Genomic DNA, 16727 nt, shown 5'->3' with positions numbered 1-16727 from the left:
AGATATCAGTGTAGAAAAGATGACAAGTTTAACCATAGATGTGTAACTCGAAGGAATAAATCCAGTTTTAAAATTTCTTCGTAAAAATTAATCAAATTTAAACGTTAAAGAATGAATATACTATACAATAATACAGTTGCAATAGAATTTGAAAAACTGCAGCATAAAATATGTAACACTTTTTTTTGGAATTATTATTTGTTTTGCTTTGCAAACCCAATTTCATAAATTGTAAATACATTCATAAGTATTCGAATATTTTAATCGATTTACAATAACAATATATCATCAAAACGTATAACTGATAAACTGATATATTCATTGAAAATTGTGACAATCGTGCATTTTTATTCGTCAATTCCAAACGTCATTCCGTTGTTCCTGTCGAAAATCGAATTAAACAGAGATCTCATATTTATACGAAACCTGTCAAACCTTCTCCACTTCTAAATCCATAATATTATGAAATATATACATCGATTAAACAAACAAGCATTTCTCAGCTCCTATTTTGTGTCCAAAATATTAATTTCCTTAATCTACGTTCAAGAATCAAGAAACGAAATTCAACACCAAGTATAAATAAATATACTTTTACGAATACTTTTCAACAAAGCAATAACGAAGCAATAATCTAACCATACATTCTCCGTAATACGTCGTTTGACTTTGACAAGATTAATTTTAGTTTAATAAAGATGAGTTGCAATCAAAGATCAAAAGACGAAGAGCGCGTCTGACGAAAACAGCGTGCAATAATTCTGTCGAGAATGGAATCCAGAGATCAAGAGCGCGAACCTGGGATTTAGAGGTGTTCCCGTGGGAGGATAAGGAATGCGGATGTTGCCTCGTCTTTGTTATTAACTCGTTTTTACAGTGTACACGCGGCGTGACACGAGACTGTAATCCGATTTAACAAGAAAGTACAAAGGTATACACGATCTCTCGCCGAGTGAAGTGTATTCACTGTCGGTGAAATAGAAAGCGAAAGAAAGGAGGGGAATGGAGGGATTACGAATAAACTGTTAAACGAGATATCAATATCTAGTGATTTGGAAAGTAAGCGAGAAAAGTATTGCAAAAGGAATGATGAGATTAAACTGATAAGCCTCTTCGAGAAAAATATATATACGAATCTAAGATTTGAAAGATTAGAATTGTGCCATTTCTTTGAACAACATTTCTGATTGAATTTCTGATATCATCTGAAGATTGGACAATGGATATTATATCATATTTAAATCTAAGAGATTAAAAGAATTAGATTTCACATTTATTATCTTTAAAAAAACATTACTGCGAGAATAGTAATAAGATAATAAATCTATTAGAAAAATTCAAGGATATTTCAAAATTGGAAGAGCTAGATTCGATTTAAGTCTCCCTACACTGATGGATGGCTTATACCACATAAAGTTCTGCTGTTATTGCTACGAATTATAAATTGTTCATATCTTATTGAATCTAAAGTTAGCGTCACTGTCTTGTGACAAACGTGAAGCAGTGAAAAATTTTGCTACAAACTTGAAAAGAAAAAAAAAAATGCTAAAAATTTAAACAACATTCGTATTTCATTTCATTCGCGTCAAAAGATAACTTCACTCGATTCGGTCGCACAATCGTTGGTCGCATTTTCGCGCGTTCCTCCATGATTCACGAACCGAGTGACATAATAATAAAAGCTGAGATTAGAATCGTTACGATACGACGGCGCGACGTCACGGTGCTTTGGATAGAATCTTTACGAGCTTCGTAAACCACGAAGCTCTTTTATCCCATTTCCGCTCGTGATTCTTCGCGCGGATCGTTGGCTTATCTTGTAAACAGGTCTTGATGCTCTCGTCGTCGTCGCAAATTGATAGCGCCAGTTCGATATCTGTGAACGTTTTAGGGATATATAGAAGGGAATTTCGATTGGAATTGTTAGAAGAATCGTTATCGTCGAGGGCTGGTTCGAAGCGAATTTGCGAAATTTGCACACGAATGAGTGGATTTTCTACCAATCTAGAGCGCGAAGTCGTTGACATTGATGCAGGAATAATGGAGATATTGGATATTGATCGGATGATTTCATTTTTCGGAAGATAAAATGATCGTATAAAATATTGAAATAGTTATATAACACATTCTAAGAAAATCTATTCTTTATGCTATAAGGAAATCCATTCTATCGAAAACGAACTTTTCAAATATTCAAAAGTTTATTTAATTTGAAATTGTTTGACTTCGAAGATATTCGATTTTCCCTTTCTACAAGAAAGGAAGAGCTTTACTTTGTAAAGATCAATTTCCCAACTTCTATATTGTAACTCTTAGAACTCTGTTTTCTACAAAGTAAGCAGCAAGATTTTCCAAGAAGAAAGAAGTTGATTTTCTCGAATTGAAGTGAATTTAAAAAATAATTAATCTCACAGCTGAGATTACTATTACGCTTTTTTTTTTTTTTTTGATCGAAAAAACTTGTTCGACGTGCAAATTATTCGAAATATATAACGATTGTTATCGTAATCGAATAACAAAAACGTGGTATTTTGATAAATTGACTTTGAAAATTTGACAAAGTATTTTAAAGTACGTATATAAAATTAAACGAAGTCACTTTTAGAAAAATATTTTCAAGTTTGGTTTCATCGAACAATAAAATAACTATACGTATAATAACCATATATTTAAACATATATTGCTGATAATCAAAACGTGCACGCGATATAAAACTATTTCGAAGTGAATATATGTTCCATTTATCGAATCCATTTATCTAAAAGCATCTTCGATTAAACTAAAAATGTATCGTATATGAGAATATGGCAAAATTAATTTGATCGAACGATGGCTGGCTATAATGTACAAGAACACGTGTCAATTATGTTAAAAGTATTTCAATGTTAGGATTATTGAGAAAAATTTCGACATACGAGGTAACGAAGTATTACATAATATTGAATCGTTCGAAAACATCATGAAAATAGCTCATCAAATTTTTTTATTACTTGCAAGATTTTCCCCAAAGTTGTAAACATTTTTGTAAGATAAAAATTTGGATTAATTATAAAGAAACGATAAAAAGAAAAATAAAATAAATATTTTCGAATAACTTTTCAAATGTTTTAAAATTTTATATAATTGAATATAAAAAAAAAATTCGTCTCTACATAATGTTTATTTTAACATGTTTTTTTTTTAAATATGCAATCAGACTCCAGAGTCCATTTTTCCCTTTAACAAGTAAAAGTACTGAAATAAATTGAATTTATCTTCTTAAATCGAGTTAAGCTAATTTTTCTTTGACCCGGATCCAAGAATTTCTCTCGAACTATCCCAACAGCAAGGAACACGAATCTGTGCAACGACACAGAACAAAAATTATAACAAAGTTTCCGAACGCAAATAATCTCATAATTTAATTTCGTGTCTTGGAAAGATTTGATACCGTGGTTACGAGAATAGTGAGAAAATTCATTGGGACGAATAAACTTCATTTATAAATATATATCGGAATTTTAAGCGATATCGCGATCAAAGAACAATAATTTCTTAAAATACCAAATTACAGCGTTATAATTACAGCGCTCTAAACGCAAGAAACTTGTGAACTCTAGAGGAATTTTACACCGACACATTTATTAAAACGGAGCAAGCTTAAAACAGCAAGCTAAAAAATTTTATACAAATTTATTCTCGTTAAATCCTATTAAAATAAGGAAAAATTCAAAACCCTTATAATTTTGAAGATAGTGACTTTCGAATCACAAGTGAATAATCATTAGAATCTTGTTCTTTAATAAAATACTTTCTCTCACATTGTTCGATATGACTTCCATTTTTCGAGATATCGTCGTGTAAAGATTTACTATCTCCTCCTATGTGGATCTGTCATTTCTATTCCGTTTCACTGATCTATGCCAAACTCCACACAAGAGATAAATTCCTGGAAGAACGTAATACATTTCCAAGAAAAAAATATTTATCACGAGACCTAATCTTTGCACAATCTCAAGTAATCCTTATATCCAAGTCAATCGATTGAAATGACTTCAACGACGTGAAATCTTCTCCTGCATGAATTTCGACGAAAAAATCTTTAATTTGTTCTCACATACAAAATACCCAGAGATTCGTAATTCGACACATAATTTTACATGTTACACGCATATTATATTTTCGAATTATCGAGAAAATTACTTTCCGAAATGGCGTGAATTGGATGAAATTCACGAGCGTAGTAAAATCTAATCGAAGGCGTTCCGTTTTCATCAGTGACATTTATTGTGAATTCCGAGTGCGTGATGCATTAGGAAAGCATTAGTATTCGCGGGTTCCGATGTGTTCGTATATGGCGAACGTGATATGGCGCGTGGCGCACGATGCGCCAGTGCAATGTCAAAGGATCTCGGTGGCTCTATAGATACGATGTCATACAACGCGAATATGTAATCACTGCCAGTTGCGACGGTTGTGTACATATATTTTGACACGTGTTACGTAGCCACGAAAGCCACATCACTCAAACCGAATGGGGTAATCGTTATTGCGCGAAATTTGATGGACTGTTACTCCGAAATCCTAACTCGCAACGCGCCTCTGGACCTCGAACATTTGTCATGGGAATTCTTGTTCCAAACGGGAGGATTCCATCTTTCAATCCCGCCACTATGGATCGATATTTGTCCTCTTACGTTCTCTATGGACAAATAGACTTTCTTTTCGATATATCGTATATTTATATACATATAATAAGATTTTTAACACGATTGAATTGTGAAGTCGTCGAGCATTATAGCAACTGTATTATTGCTCGTATGCAACTCTGAATGAAACTATAATTAAGTAACGAGTGATTCGAGTAATAATTGAAATGCACAAAGGATTTCTACAGAAATATCGTTTGCGAAAAACATTCAACTGTACGAAATTTAATCAAGAAGAAGTGAGTCGTAAAAGAAAGTGTATTTGTTGAGAAATCTAAATTATTGATATGTGATTAAACTTCTAACATTTGGACGTGGCCGTAATGCTCCGGGCTGTGCTGAACAAAGCCAAATCTATTGAAATCGAGGGCTTTGGAAACGCGAAAAAAGGACGAAGAATACAAACTTTTCGAGAGAGCTTTTCATACAGATATCAAAAGGAAATAACGACAATAAGGAAACTCGACGTCATTCTTTTCTTTCGCCAAGTTCGCCAACATCTGAAGGCACAATGCGGTAAATAATACATTGCGAGTCACTTATAAACTAACACCTTGAACAATTTCTTCTTTTATAATTTCACGACGAAACAAAACACGCTTTGCGATGTGAAATATGAATCCAAAAGATCCGTTTAATTTCTTTCTCTATCATTTTTAAGATATACAAGGTTTTTGAAAGTAGAGAGACAAAAAAAAATTGTGAAATGAATAAATTGTATTGGAGAAATCTTCGATTCTTTCTTTTTTAAATGAATATATGTAATAATATGTATTTAAAATAAAGTAAAAGAGAAGAAGAAGAAAATAATAATGATTACAATACAAATTTACCTATTTTAATTTGAAATGATAAAATTTCAAAAATTTAATCAATTTCATAAGCATTGATTCGTCGTTTATTAATTCAAACGAATGAAAAATCAATATTTCGTGTATTTATATTATATAAAAAATAGACAAAACATATATTATTATACGTTTATAAATTTGTTGGATTGTGAATTAGAATGAACGAATCAACAATTTAATTTCACATAAACGTGTACAATACATTTATTATTATCATAAATAATCGAGATTTCCCAATATCTTTTTCCTCTATTAAAAAACAATTTTAAATAAAAATTTAATCTACACGTAATTACTCTATCGATCGACTCTATTAAAAGATAGCCTTTCGAGCATGTTCCTGCTGATCCCGTTTAATTCACGCGACGAATCGATTCGCGATGAGACGTTTAACGAATTCATATTCGGGAACTAACTGTCATTGTTTGCGACAGACAATGGAATGACATGAATAGATGATGAGGATGCGGTAGTAAGACACGTTATCGTCGTACGATTCGCACAATCGTTTCGATTTCCTTCCTGGGATAGATTATCGCTGTGCGTATCTATCATTAATGGAAAAAAAAAAAAAAAAAAAAAAGAAGAGAAATACGAAATAGATAAAGAATAAAAGAGAGAAAGATTAATTAAGCACTGACCTCGAGAAAGTCCTTCACCGTGGTGTCGACGACCATAAGAGGTCGTTGAATCAAGTGGATCACACCATTGCGCACGGGGATGTTCGGTTTAATTATTTCTGCCAGCACAACTCCGGTTGGATGTCCTGCGTCACCGACCAAAGTGTTCGATTGTACGTATACTGAAAATAACACGTTCCCGAAAATTATAATTGAATCAATGAATCATCTCGTGAGCTTGAAAATTAAATATTAGATATTTAATTTTTCACCTTTATCGTGCTCTTTGAGGAAACTAACGGTGACCTTGACGTTATCAGAGAACGCGAGTGTCTGATAAGGTACATTGTGAGGCGTGGGTGTCGTGAAGAGGACGTGGTTAGGTATCACGTGGCCATCGATTACCACACGGTCAACCTTTTCCGGCCTAGGTGATGGCTGAAAAAGAATAGTAAAAATTTAATCAAATTATCTTTTTCCAAAAGAAAAATATTTAAAATCCTTCAAATTTTCTTTAACAAAATATTCGATGCATACTTTTACACAAATGGTGTAATTAGAAATTGGATAAGGGTGGTTCTTTTGCGAATTCTCACTTCAATTCTCACCGACATACGTCACTACGAAAATTTAAAATAATAAATCTGAATAACTTTCTGAATCGAACAAAAGTTCACGCGTCGATTCTCGGCCACAAGATTCTGTAAACTCTTCTACAGATTCTTGCCTATATTCGTTTCAAACTATACATATTCTCCCTATATTGTTATAAATTTCCGCTTAAAAAGATTTCCACCGGTTATATATCGCGAATCCCTTGTCGTCTATTCATCGGTTTTCCGATCGAACAGGTTTTGGACCGTTCAATTTCCCGTTTCGCGTAGATTTCTAGAATTTTCAGGCTCCGTTCTGAACGCTTATTGAATTGGAAGGGTTTTCGGTTACTCGGATCCTCGATTGCGCATGTACCAAATTATTCGGCTTCCTGACTGTACGAGTTCCCCTGCTCTACGAATTTTGCATTGCCCGGTCCTCTGATTGCGCCAGTTTCTTGATTGATAGGATCCGCGATGATACAGATTGCCACCTATACGAATTCTGGACGCCCTATATGGACGCTTGATTGTCCACGACAATGAATTCACGGTAAGGGAGAAAGCTGATGATTCCATTTGTATTTGATTCTAATTACTCCATTGTCGGCCCTCTGATTAATTTTCTTCCATCGGCCGTGTGTCCGATTCCATTCGCGTTTGATCAATTTTATATTTTACGTTCTGTCTACATTTTAATATTTCTCTTTTTCAATTAAAATCTATCGGTAATTTTTTCATATAAAATTATAGCTAATTAGCGATACATTTCGAATAATATTCTTTCGAGCGATAGTAAAATCGTTATCAAAATATATCGTTCAAATTATTCACAAAGCACAAATATGTGTATAACGTTGCGTACAGGTAACACAATACTTCGCTTAATTATTAAAATAATGGCTACAAATAATGTTTGCATAGCATTGTATTTCATTGTACTATTCGATAATATTTTCATACCAAAATAATTAAACTTATTCAAAGAAAAAGAAAAACGAGAGGAAAACCAAGACAATAGCATCCCAAAAAACGCATCTCTATTATCAAAATTAACAAAACAAATTTTTCCTTCATATATTTTGAAAACAAAATTTAATCCCAAAATAAATTCGCACTGCAACGTAATCAACACTCGTTAAATCCTATCACGCGTAACAAGACAACAATACCCTCCTCGCAGACACAATACACCTCCCCCTCAAAAATTCGCATCGTTCTCGAGAAGCACCGAGAAACATTTAATTAACCGGTCGATAAGACATCGCGTCTCATTAATTACTCGCCCACTTTCTGGCTGAAACATTTCAACCCTTGTCCCGTCCCATCTCCTCGGGATTCCATCCCCAGGCCTCGCAGTGTCCATGTAAACGGCCCCTAATGCGGATGTAATCGCGTAAAACCGCGGAGGCGGACGACGTCAAAGAGGGAAGGACGAGGGTGTGGCGTGAGAGGGTAACCGGGGGCAACGAGACGGATAAGGGCGCGAAATATAAAGGTTGGGGACCCGTTGATTATACACGTACCCTCGTTATCGACGTGCCACCGGTAAAGGTCATTTCGCCGGGGAAGGATGAGAGGCCGAACGATTGATTTCCGATTCCCGTGATAAGGCACGACTAACACCGTACTGGTGGAGTCGTATTAACGCCGCCGCCCGTCCATGCTTGCAACCGTGCCGTGTTCTCGCGTGACAAAGATAAAGCGTGTCGTCTGTTTTCCACGATCGAGATTCCGTGGGTTGGCTGGCTGCAGGCAGCTCGTTAACGCGCCTCGATCGGGAGAGAGAGAGAAAGAGAGAGAGAGAGAGAGAGGGGATGGATGGATAAGGAATGGATGGTAACGGAATGGGAGAGAAAGGTGAAACGGAGGAATCGAGTTTTGGTCGTGGAAGAAATGCCTGGAGGGCAGGCTCTGTTTTGTACCGTTCGACACTTGGTTGATTCCTTTTTATGGTTCCTTGGTTTTGTGCTCGGAAATGTTTCGCGTTTTATTAGATTTGAAAAAAATTCTGGAAGAATTCTTTTTTTGGAAAGGAGTTTTTCTTTTTTTTGATTAAATTTCACAGTTGATCGAATAAAATAATTTTTAGAAATACGTTTTGAAGTAGATTGTTTAAATTTAGAAGTTCTAGATAATATTGATCATTAAAGAACTTTAAAATTCAAATCTTCAAATTTAGTGACAACCATTATTCGCAATTATTTAAAATCATTGTCCTTTAATATTCATTATTACAAGATCAATATCAAAGATTCTTTCCTAAAGATTTGCCGATAATTCCAATTACAAACGTTAAACAATACAAGAGAAGAATTCGAGGAATTTGCAATCAAAATCACTTTTAGTTCACTCGCTAGTCAATTCGATTTTTGTTCTATCCTCGAATTTTCCTTCTTCCACCTACTTTACATCCACCTTGTCGAGATATAACTCGAAGCAACGGAATTTCTTCAAGCAAGTAGCGATGCAAACCCATCGTACGAAATCTCATCAAGCTGTTCGCTCTTTCGTTCTACGTCGCGATCACATCTTCAAGATGAACAACTCCCATCCCTCGACTTCTTGCTTTGCACTGCAAGTTTGCACAGAAACTCCTTAATAGCAACATTATTCCAAGATGCGAACATTCACCGGTTCAAGAAATTTATTTCTCTCTTTTTCTCCCTCTTTCCCCCTTCTTTTTTCTTTTTTTCGATTCGACCGATTTCTCTGGCATTTTCCGACATCGTTGCACCAAGACTTTATTTCTTCGTCCCCTTCCCCACCTCGTTCGGATTCTTCTTTCAACTAATTCCGGATGCAGCGAGCAAAGTTGTACGTGCCTCGAAGGTTCGCAGAATTATTCACGATATCATGTAAGATGTAATCACGTAACGCAGCTACCGACGAAACGATTTTGTTCTTTCTCTTTGTTTTTCTCGTCCCTCGCCACCGTGGGGGGAAATTGCTCGCACCGGCACCCCAAGAAATAAACTTCTTTGTTTCCTTATCTGACCGACCGCCCACACCGCCCTTCCTCTCCATATTTTTTTTCTACGAAAAAAGGAAATAGAACGGCTAATGGTTAATCGTCGTGCTGATTCTGAAATACACTTAAATACACGTTCACGCTTAGAGAATATTTGGAATATTTATATATACGTGTGGTGATATATTAATTAATGAAATAAATTAATAGGTAAGAAGGAGAATAATTCTAAGAATATAGGAATATCTTGTTTGTTATTTGTTCGAGATTTTGTAAATTGGCTAGTTTGGTTATTAATTTATAAAATACAGAAATTTGTTTGATTAGATGAAAATATATGTAAACAGTAATGTTTGTAAATTAATGATAAATTAGAAGTTATAGAATAATAATAAGTTGTGAATTATTTGTTAAATAATAAAAAGTAGTAATTGCTTTTAAATCGAAAAAAGTTTAAAAATTGATACGATTATGATTTGATACACTCATAAACTTATATAACCTGTAAAATTTATAGACGGAATTAAAAGGTCTATTAAAAGTTGCAAAAAGTTATAATAAAAATTGTTTCACAGGCTTATGATTCTCTTTATTGCATTCTCTTTATTGCGTTATTATTGTATCTTTCAGAACATGGAAGAATTTTAATTAAAATTCTATTATTTTTTTATAAATGTTTTTTCGCAAAACGTTTTGAAATTTCAAGTTATTCGTATTCTTTAACAAATTAAGAAATTCCTTTACGGAAATAAAAGGAAACTTCAAATTTATTTCATTTCTGTAGATTCTCTTGTAATTACATCGTAATTTACACCCTATTCTACGCTATCTGAATTACCAAATTCTTCGTCTAACGATTCTTACATTTATACTTATACTTATTTATTTATTCAATTTATAAATTAAATCATTAAATTTTAATCGAAAATTCATCATCGAGAAAAATTATTTTCTTCAGCTAGATTAGTAACAAATATTACCATTGAATTTTGTTTAATAGAAAGTATAAAAACAAAACTTTTCCTAATCATATAAATATAACAAAATAATTCAATTCACGTCCAAATATCCTTCCTCTCCTTCCCTTCTTTCATTTCGTTCACCTCTCATTATCACTTTCACCGTTCTCCACTCCATCGGCGTTGAACCTCTCCTTAAATATTTCTCCCACACCCATCCAGTTTCCTCAACGATTTCCCGAACGAACAATCGTCGACTATTGCTTCGTTTCCCGAAAACGAAGGCCATTCGAGCAAACCGCCTCGCCGTTATTAATTCAACCCTTCGTCCATCCCAACCCCTTGCCAAGGATAATGACCGCGTTGACGATCCCACATCCGAAGCTAAGAAAAGCCATGGTTCCTTATGTCCTCCGGCATCGATTGGGAAAAGTCCCGACCGGAATGCTTTTCGATACGGTTCGATCTCTCTCGCTCGTGATCGAGGCTTTTGTGCGCCGAAACTCGATTCTCCTACCCTTTTCCTTTATGTCCTGGCACACACCTGGCCGCAAATATACATTGTGCAATCAAGCTAGGAATACGTATCCGATACCGTGAACACGCGAGTGGCGAATTTCTAGGAAAGCGCGATTTCCATGTGTAATTTTCCCTCGTAGATATATTTTCCATATCCCCATCACCGAGTATTTCTATTTTTTTCTTCTTTTTTTCCCCGAACCAATTTCGTTGATTTTCCAAACCGTAGAATTATTTTAATTTCAGCTGCCGTACCGATTTTATAGATTTTTTAAAATTATTCGTTTCTATCTGGAACGGGGGCTTGTTTGGCGAAAGATATTATCGATGAACGTTTCCTCTCTTTTTTTCGGATTTTGTTTTTCGAATTGTTACAGGAAATTTATATACGTACGTGTGAATTGTGGAAGTCGTTTGAATGATATTAAAATTCTAATTTTTCCCACGGAGAATATATAAAAATTCTTTTTGATATTTTTGATTAAGATATCGAAGTAGAATTCGGGGTAGAATTGTTCCTCGAATATATTGCCGTAAGAATTTTTACGTGACGAGAAAATATAAATGCAATAAAGAAGCGTAAAATATGTATAAAATAAAATGGAAAATATATATATATATATATATGAAATATAAAATAAAATAAAATACTTTTTGTACAATATCAGAGAGGCATTTTATTCATAGGTTTAATCTCTAGGCTTCCTATGATACCGTGTAATCTATAATATACATAATTTTTCTTCTTTTTGTAATACTAAAATTTTCATAATATCAAAATTTTTCATCTTCTATTCTCTACCGTATCTTGATCATCTTATTTTTATATACAGCACGCGATACGGATTATTTCTCTACTTAATAGCTCGTGTGAGTCAATCGTGATGAAATTATTACTCGTAATAATTTCTTCGGCTATTTTTAACTATCGATATAATAAGTTTCCTCCATTTTTTTTTTTTTTACAATTTTTTTTATCATTCTTTCTGTATATTCACTAATAATGAATTTAAGACTCAAACTCAACTTGTGCACAAATATCAACCAAATTTAACATCTATACTCCTCGTTCGAAGGATCTAAACCTATCTAACTTGTAGTTTTTCCGCGTAGCGAACCGCACACCATCGCAGACTTTCATCCATCGACGTCATCAGATCGTTACACAAAGTTTCATCAACTCTGCTTTGCGAAAAGTCTAGTAGTTCCGCTGGTCTAGATTTCACACCCGAAGTTTGATCACGTGATCCCGTGTAGCCCGATCGAACGCACGCGACTCTAATCGCGGAAATTACGAAAAACCAGAGCGGGAAAATTAGCGATCGTATCTCGAGGTGGTTCGCTACCTCCTCAGCCGTGTTATTAACTCGGTTCCTCTATTATATTTTAACGAACTCGTATACAGTGTGCAACCGATTCAGCGTAATCTTGACGCTCCTGTTTAGCGTTTCGCCGATTTTCAAGGGGATAAGAGCGATGAAGTTTAATTGACCGACGCTGGTAACCGTGGTGATTTTATGCATGGATCGGTTCGTTGCTCTTTACGGTATAAAATAGGTTGCGACGAGAGTTCGTTGTTGCGGAAATATGGAAAAATCGTTTATACGCGCCAAGTCCACTTAGAATCGTTTAATCGTACAAATATTGTTCACTTGAAATTTTCTTTTTTTTTTTTTTTTATTTTCGAGCCATCACTTGTAGAACAATTACTTATTCGAGAATCGTATTGCAATTTGATTAAATCTCGTTGTCAGTGAAGTTTATAAGTTTATGAATTGCAGAGAGAGAGAGAGAGAGAGAGAGAGAGAGAGAGAGAGAGAGAGGAAAATCGTAATTCGAATGAAATATTCATAAAATACAAGATAGAATAAAATATTAACGCGTTCACGGTTCTCTGACCTGTATAGCCAGATATATTCCAGTCTCAAATATCTGCTAACCCTCTAACTTTCGGCTTTAAATTGATATATGAATAATTAAATTATCCTCCATATCACTTTTGTAGATGAAAACCACGTCTTTGGTTGAACTGTTGAACATGTTACGAACTACGAACGTGTACATACAACATACATGAAGTATAAAGTGTGTAAAGGAATTGAAATACGTTCTACGAATTTAAAATTTTCTCACCGTTTGTACAAATTTGTATAATATAAAAATGAAATTAAATGTATCGTTTCAATAAGAATTGGTTATTGGGAATGATAGTTGATGAGACATTTTTACAATGATAACCGAATCAGTCCCGTGGATTTCGGGTTCATCTCGTAAATGCAATCGATCAAAATATGTCACTTCCGGGTAGCAGGAGAACGAGTTGGCATGGCCTGAATCCTTTCAGGGGTTCGCAACAGGGGATATTAAGGTCCTTTCGGGATGATCGATATGGGAAGGTTGCTAAGCAGCTTACCCGGAAACCCTCCTCAACGGGGATAAGAAAGGTGTAACGTCCGTCCGCCTTGAAGACATCCTCCTTCTTCTCCGTCAAGATCCGCTGCCGAAAGATGCTGTAAGAAAGTTGGACTCGTTAATTGAACGCAATATATATATATCTTCTTTTGCTCGTTGCGTACACACGAAACTAAAATGGAATTATTTCGTGGCGTGAAATAAACCATTTCGAAAAATTGACACGTATAAAATTCGAGGGGAAATTCTATTTTTATTTTAGAAGAGGAAATATGTACGAATAAAAATTTTATCCGACGAAACGATCATTTTAAAATGGAATTCGTAAAAAAATGTAATTTTATTTTTCTGCTTGAAGAAAATATTGGGAAATAGATAAGAGTGAAGATTCATACGATAAGATGAAATATACGAAAGTATAAAATACAATACGTTTCTTTTCCTTTTTCTTTTTTTTTTTTCTTTCTTCTTATATTCTTCGTTAAAAAATTATTATTATGAGATGAAAAATAATAGGAAATAACTTTGCAAGGTTTACAATAAGAGTTAAGAGTTTGATCAAATTATTCTTTTCTTCTTTATTAATGAAGAGATCGCGATTTTTAAGCTATATATATATATAATTCGAATATTTAAAAAAAATGTTTTGACAATATCGTCGCAAAATTTACAGTGAAAATAACCTTTTCCTCGTTGATTCTCGTTAATTCCATCGGATGGATCGATGTTTGTTCATAACGAGCAAAATTAACGTCATATAACCATTTATCGAGTCTAACTCGAACACCGTAACGCGCTTCTGTTTTTAATTGCATCGAATCCGATGATGAAATTAAAGGGAATTAAATTAAAATGTGAAAATTCACGGGCGAGGGATGATGAATTCTCCGGGAAATGATTTATTAACAAAGTTCTCGCGAAAGTATATATGGAAAAAGTTGGCCGGAGGCGCGCTTTACGTTGCACGAACAAGCGGAAACGGTTGTTCGATGCGCGCGAACGGTAAATGAAATGCAGCGAAGCTTAAAGAACTTTCGGAAGGGTGAAGCTAATTCACTCAAGTTTTACTTACTCAGATGGCAAGCTCCAACGGCGTCGAGCCTTTAAATATCGATAAAGACTTGACAAAGTGAGCATCGAAGTTACTTAGGGAACAACTACGGAAACTTGGTTCCATCTTCATCTTTTGGCAAGCGTGGGCGGATTTTGCGGAGTGTATTTTGCTCGCGGAAAAGAAAAAACTGTGCCGGATAAATGATAAAAACGGACCGCGGGATAATATGGAAAATTGAAGAAGATATTTATTGTCGAAGAGAAAATTAATTCGTTCATTGCCGAAATTTCATTATTTTCATATGTGGAAATAATATGTATCTAGAATTTAAAATATTCGATTGCTATTTGGATTTCTAAAAATTATTTAATAATTGGTTTGATGTTAATATAATGAATAGTAGAATAATTTGAATAAGGAAGTCAAAATTTTCAAAATTCTACGAAAATTTAAGAGAGATAAAAGGAATATGTTTTAACTTTTAATATCAGAGAAATTAATTTATAATATTCATTATAATTATAAGGATATATTTATTGCCAGATTGTACGTTATGTTTCGTTTAAGGAAAGTTTTTCGAGAAAATATATTATCGAGAATTATCTTATTCTCGCTCGAATGGTTTTCGTTATAGATTAGCGAAGAAAAAACTTTTACACGGTTAAAAATTAAAGCTAAAATTTTTACTTACCGAAGACGATGAACACCCAAGTCAAGATTTTCACTTTGATTGAGAAATTCAAAAGCGTTTGGACTATAAATCGGCAGTTCCATTGAATTCGAACGTACTGGCTCCAACACTTCGTTTATTATGTGCAAAACCTGAAAAATAATAAAATAAATTTATTTAACAAAAATTGCATTATCAATCTTGTGATTATAATTAAACAAGAATCGTGTTTGTTATGAAATTTTCAATTACATGTATCGAGTCGAGGAATTCAAAAAATTTGAGAAGAACTTGAGAAGAACTTATCGCATTATGAAATTAAATAATATAGTAAAAAGAATATATATAAAATAATTTGTTCTTAAATTAGTCAAAATTTAATTTTTAATTATACAATTCGGCTCCATCTATCCAAAGACTGTTGTTTAATTCATCAATTCATACGAAACATCAACAATTATTAATTAATTAAACGCAACAGTTTATAGAGTCAAAATAGAATAATATTGTTTGCCTAGCATATAAAGCGTAACTAATACCAACAAATTGTTGATTTAACAACGGATGTATAGAAGCTACAATCGATCAATCAAACGCAACAGTTCATAGAACAAAAATATTATTGTATACCTTTTGCCTCGAGCTTAATTCCTCGTATAAATAACCTCCACTAACATTAATTTAATGTTGGACATATAAAAGGTACCCTTCCCACAGAATTATATTACATATTGTACATGAAATTCAATTTTCTCTTTTCAAACTATTACCAAACCATCAACTGAAAAATTCCACTTGAAAATTCCATTTCACGAAACTACGAGTCACGTACTACTGTCATTATTTATCGCATATTTCATTCATTCGTTCATTCATCAAGGATACAAAAGACTCGACAGACATCTAATCACAAAGATTATTTCCTCTCTTTCCTTCTCTTTCCTTCGAACAGTCTAATTCCAAGTGAGAGGACGTCAGCTTCAATTCGACAAGTTCAACGAGCTTCAAAGTAAATTGCCGCCAGAGATCTTGCTTGTAAACGTGAAAGTATACAGTTAATCTCGTGAAGCCGCGAGAGAGGCGGGGATTGTACGAGGGTGGTGGTGATGGTGTTCAGGGCGAAGATATAGTAAGACAAACGACATCGCGGCACCGAGCACAGGGACACGGGACGATGGAGGAAGAAGATAAAGCGAGGAACGAGAGGAAAAACGGACAGGAGCGAGGGAAACCTTTGGTGGGATGGGTATTTATTCTGCGGCGAGGAACGCAACTATTTCATGGGTGTCGACTCGGATGCCGTTGGAAACAACGCCAGGATGCGGCCAACCCTCCCGCCCTCATTGGAAAAGGTGCGCCCCCATTTACTATCCAGGAGTTCGCGACTCGA

The 16727-nt window shown here is 34.4% G+C and overlaps 1 protein-coding gene across 4 annotated transcripts in view; it reads right to left on the bottom strand.

Moving 5' to 3' along the window:
* Positions 1–16727, bottom strand: part of Fas1 (fasciclin 1 Fas1 domain-containing) — a 294183-nt gene that overhangs the window by 47265 nt on the left and 230191 nt on the right. For all 4 annotated transcript variants that reach the window (XM_086904462.1, XM_086904439.1, XM_086904455.1 and 1 more), the window contains exons 4-7: positions 15359–15489; positions 13615–13711; positions 6432–6597; positions 6181–6341 (exon numbers count right to left, since the gene is read on the bottom strand). In XM_086904462.1, the coding sequence (XP_086760588.1) occupies positions 6181–6341; positions 6432–6597; positions 13615–13711; positions 15359–15489 (555 nt within the window). The remainder of the gene's footprint in view (positions 1–6180; positions 6342–6431; positions 6598–13614; positions 13712–15358; positions 15490–16727) is intronic.

This window comes from Apis florea, unplaced genomic scaffold, assembly GCF_048593485.1.
Source record: "Apis florea isolate Af1SG1 unplaced genomic scaffold, ASM4859348v1 contig_1615_pilon, whole genome shotgun sequence".
NCBI classification, from domain to species: domain Eukaryota; kingdom Metazoa; phylum Arthropoda; class Insecta; order Hymenoptera; family Apidae; genus Apis; species Apis florea.
The sequence above is the reverse complement of the archived record's forward strand: the minus strand, read 5'-3'. Positions and strand labels throughout refer to the sequence as shown.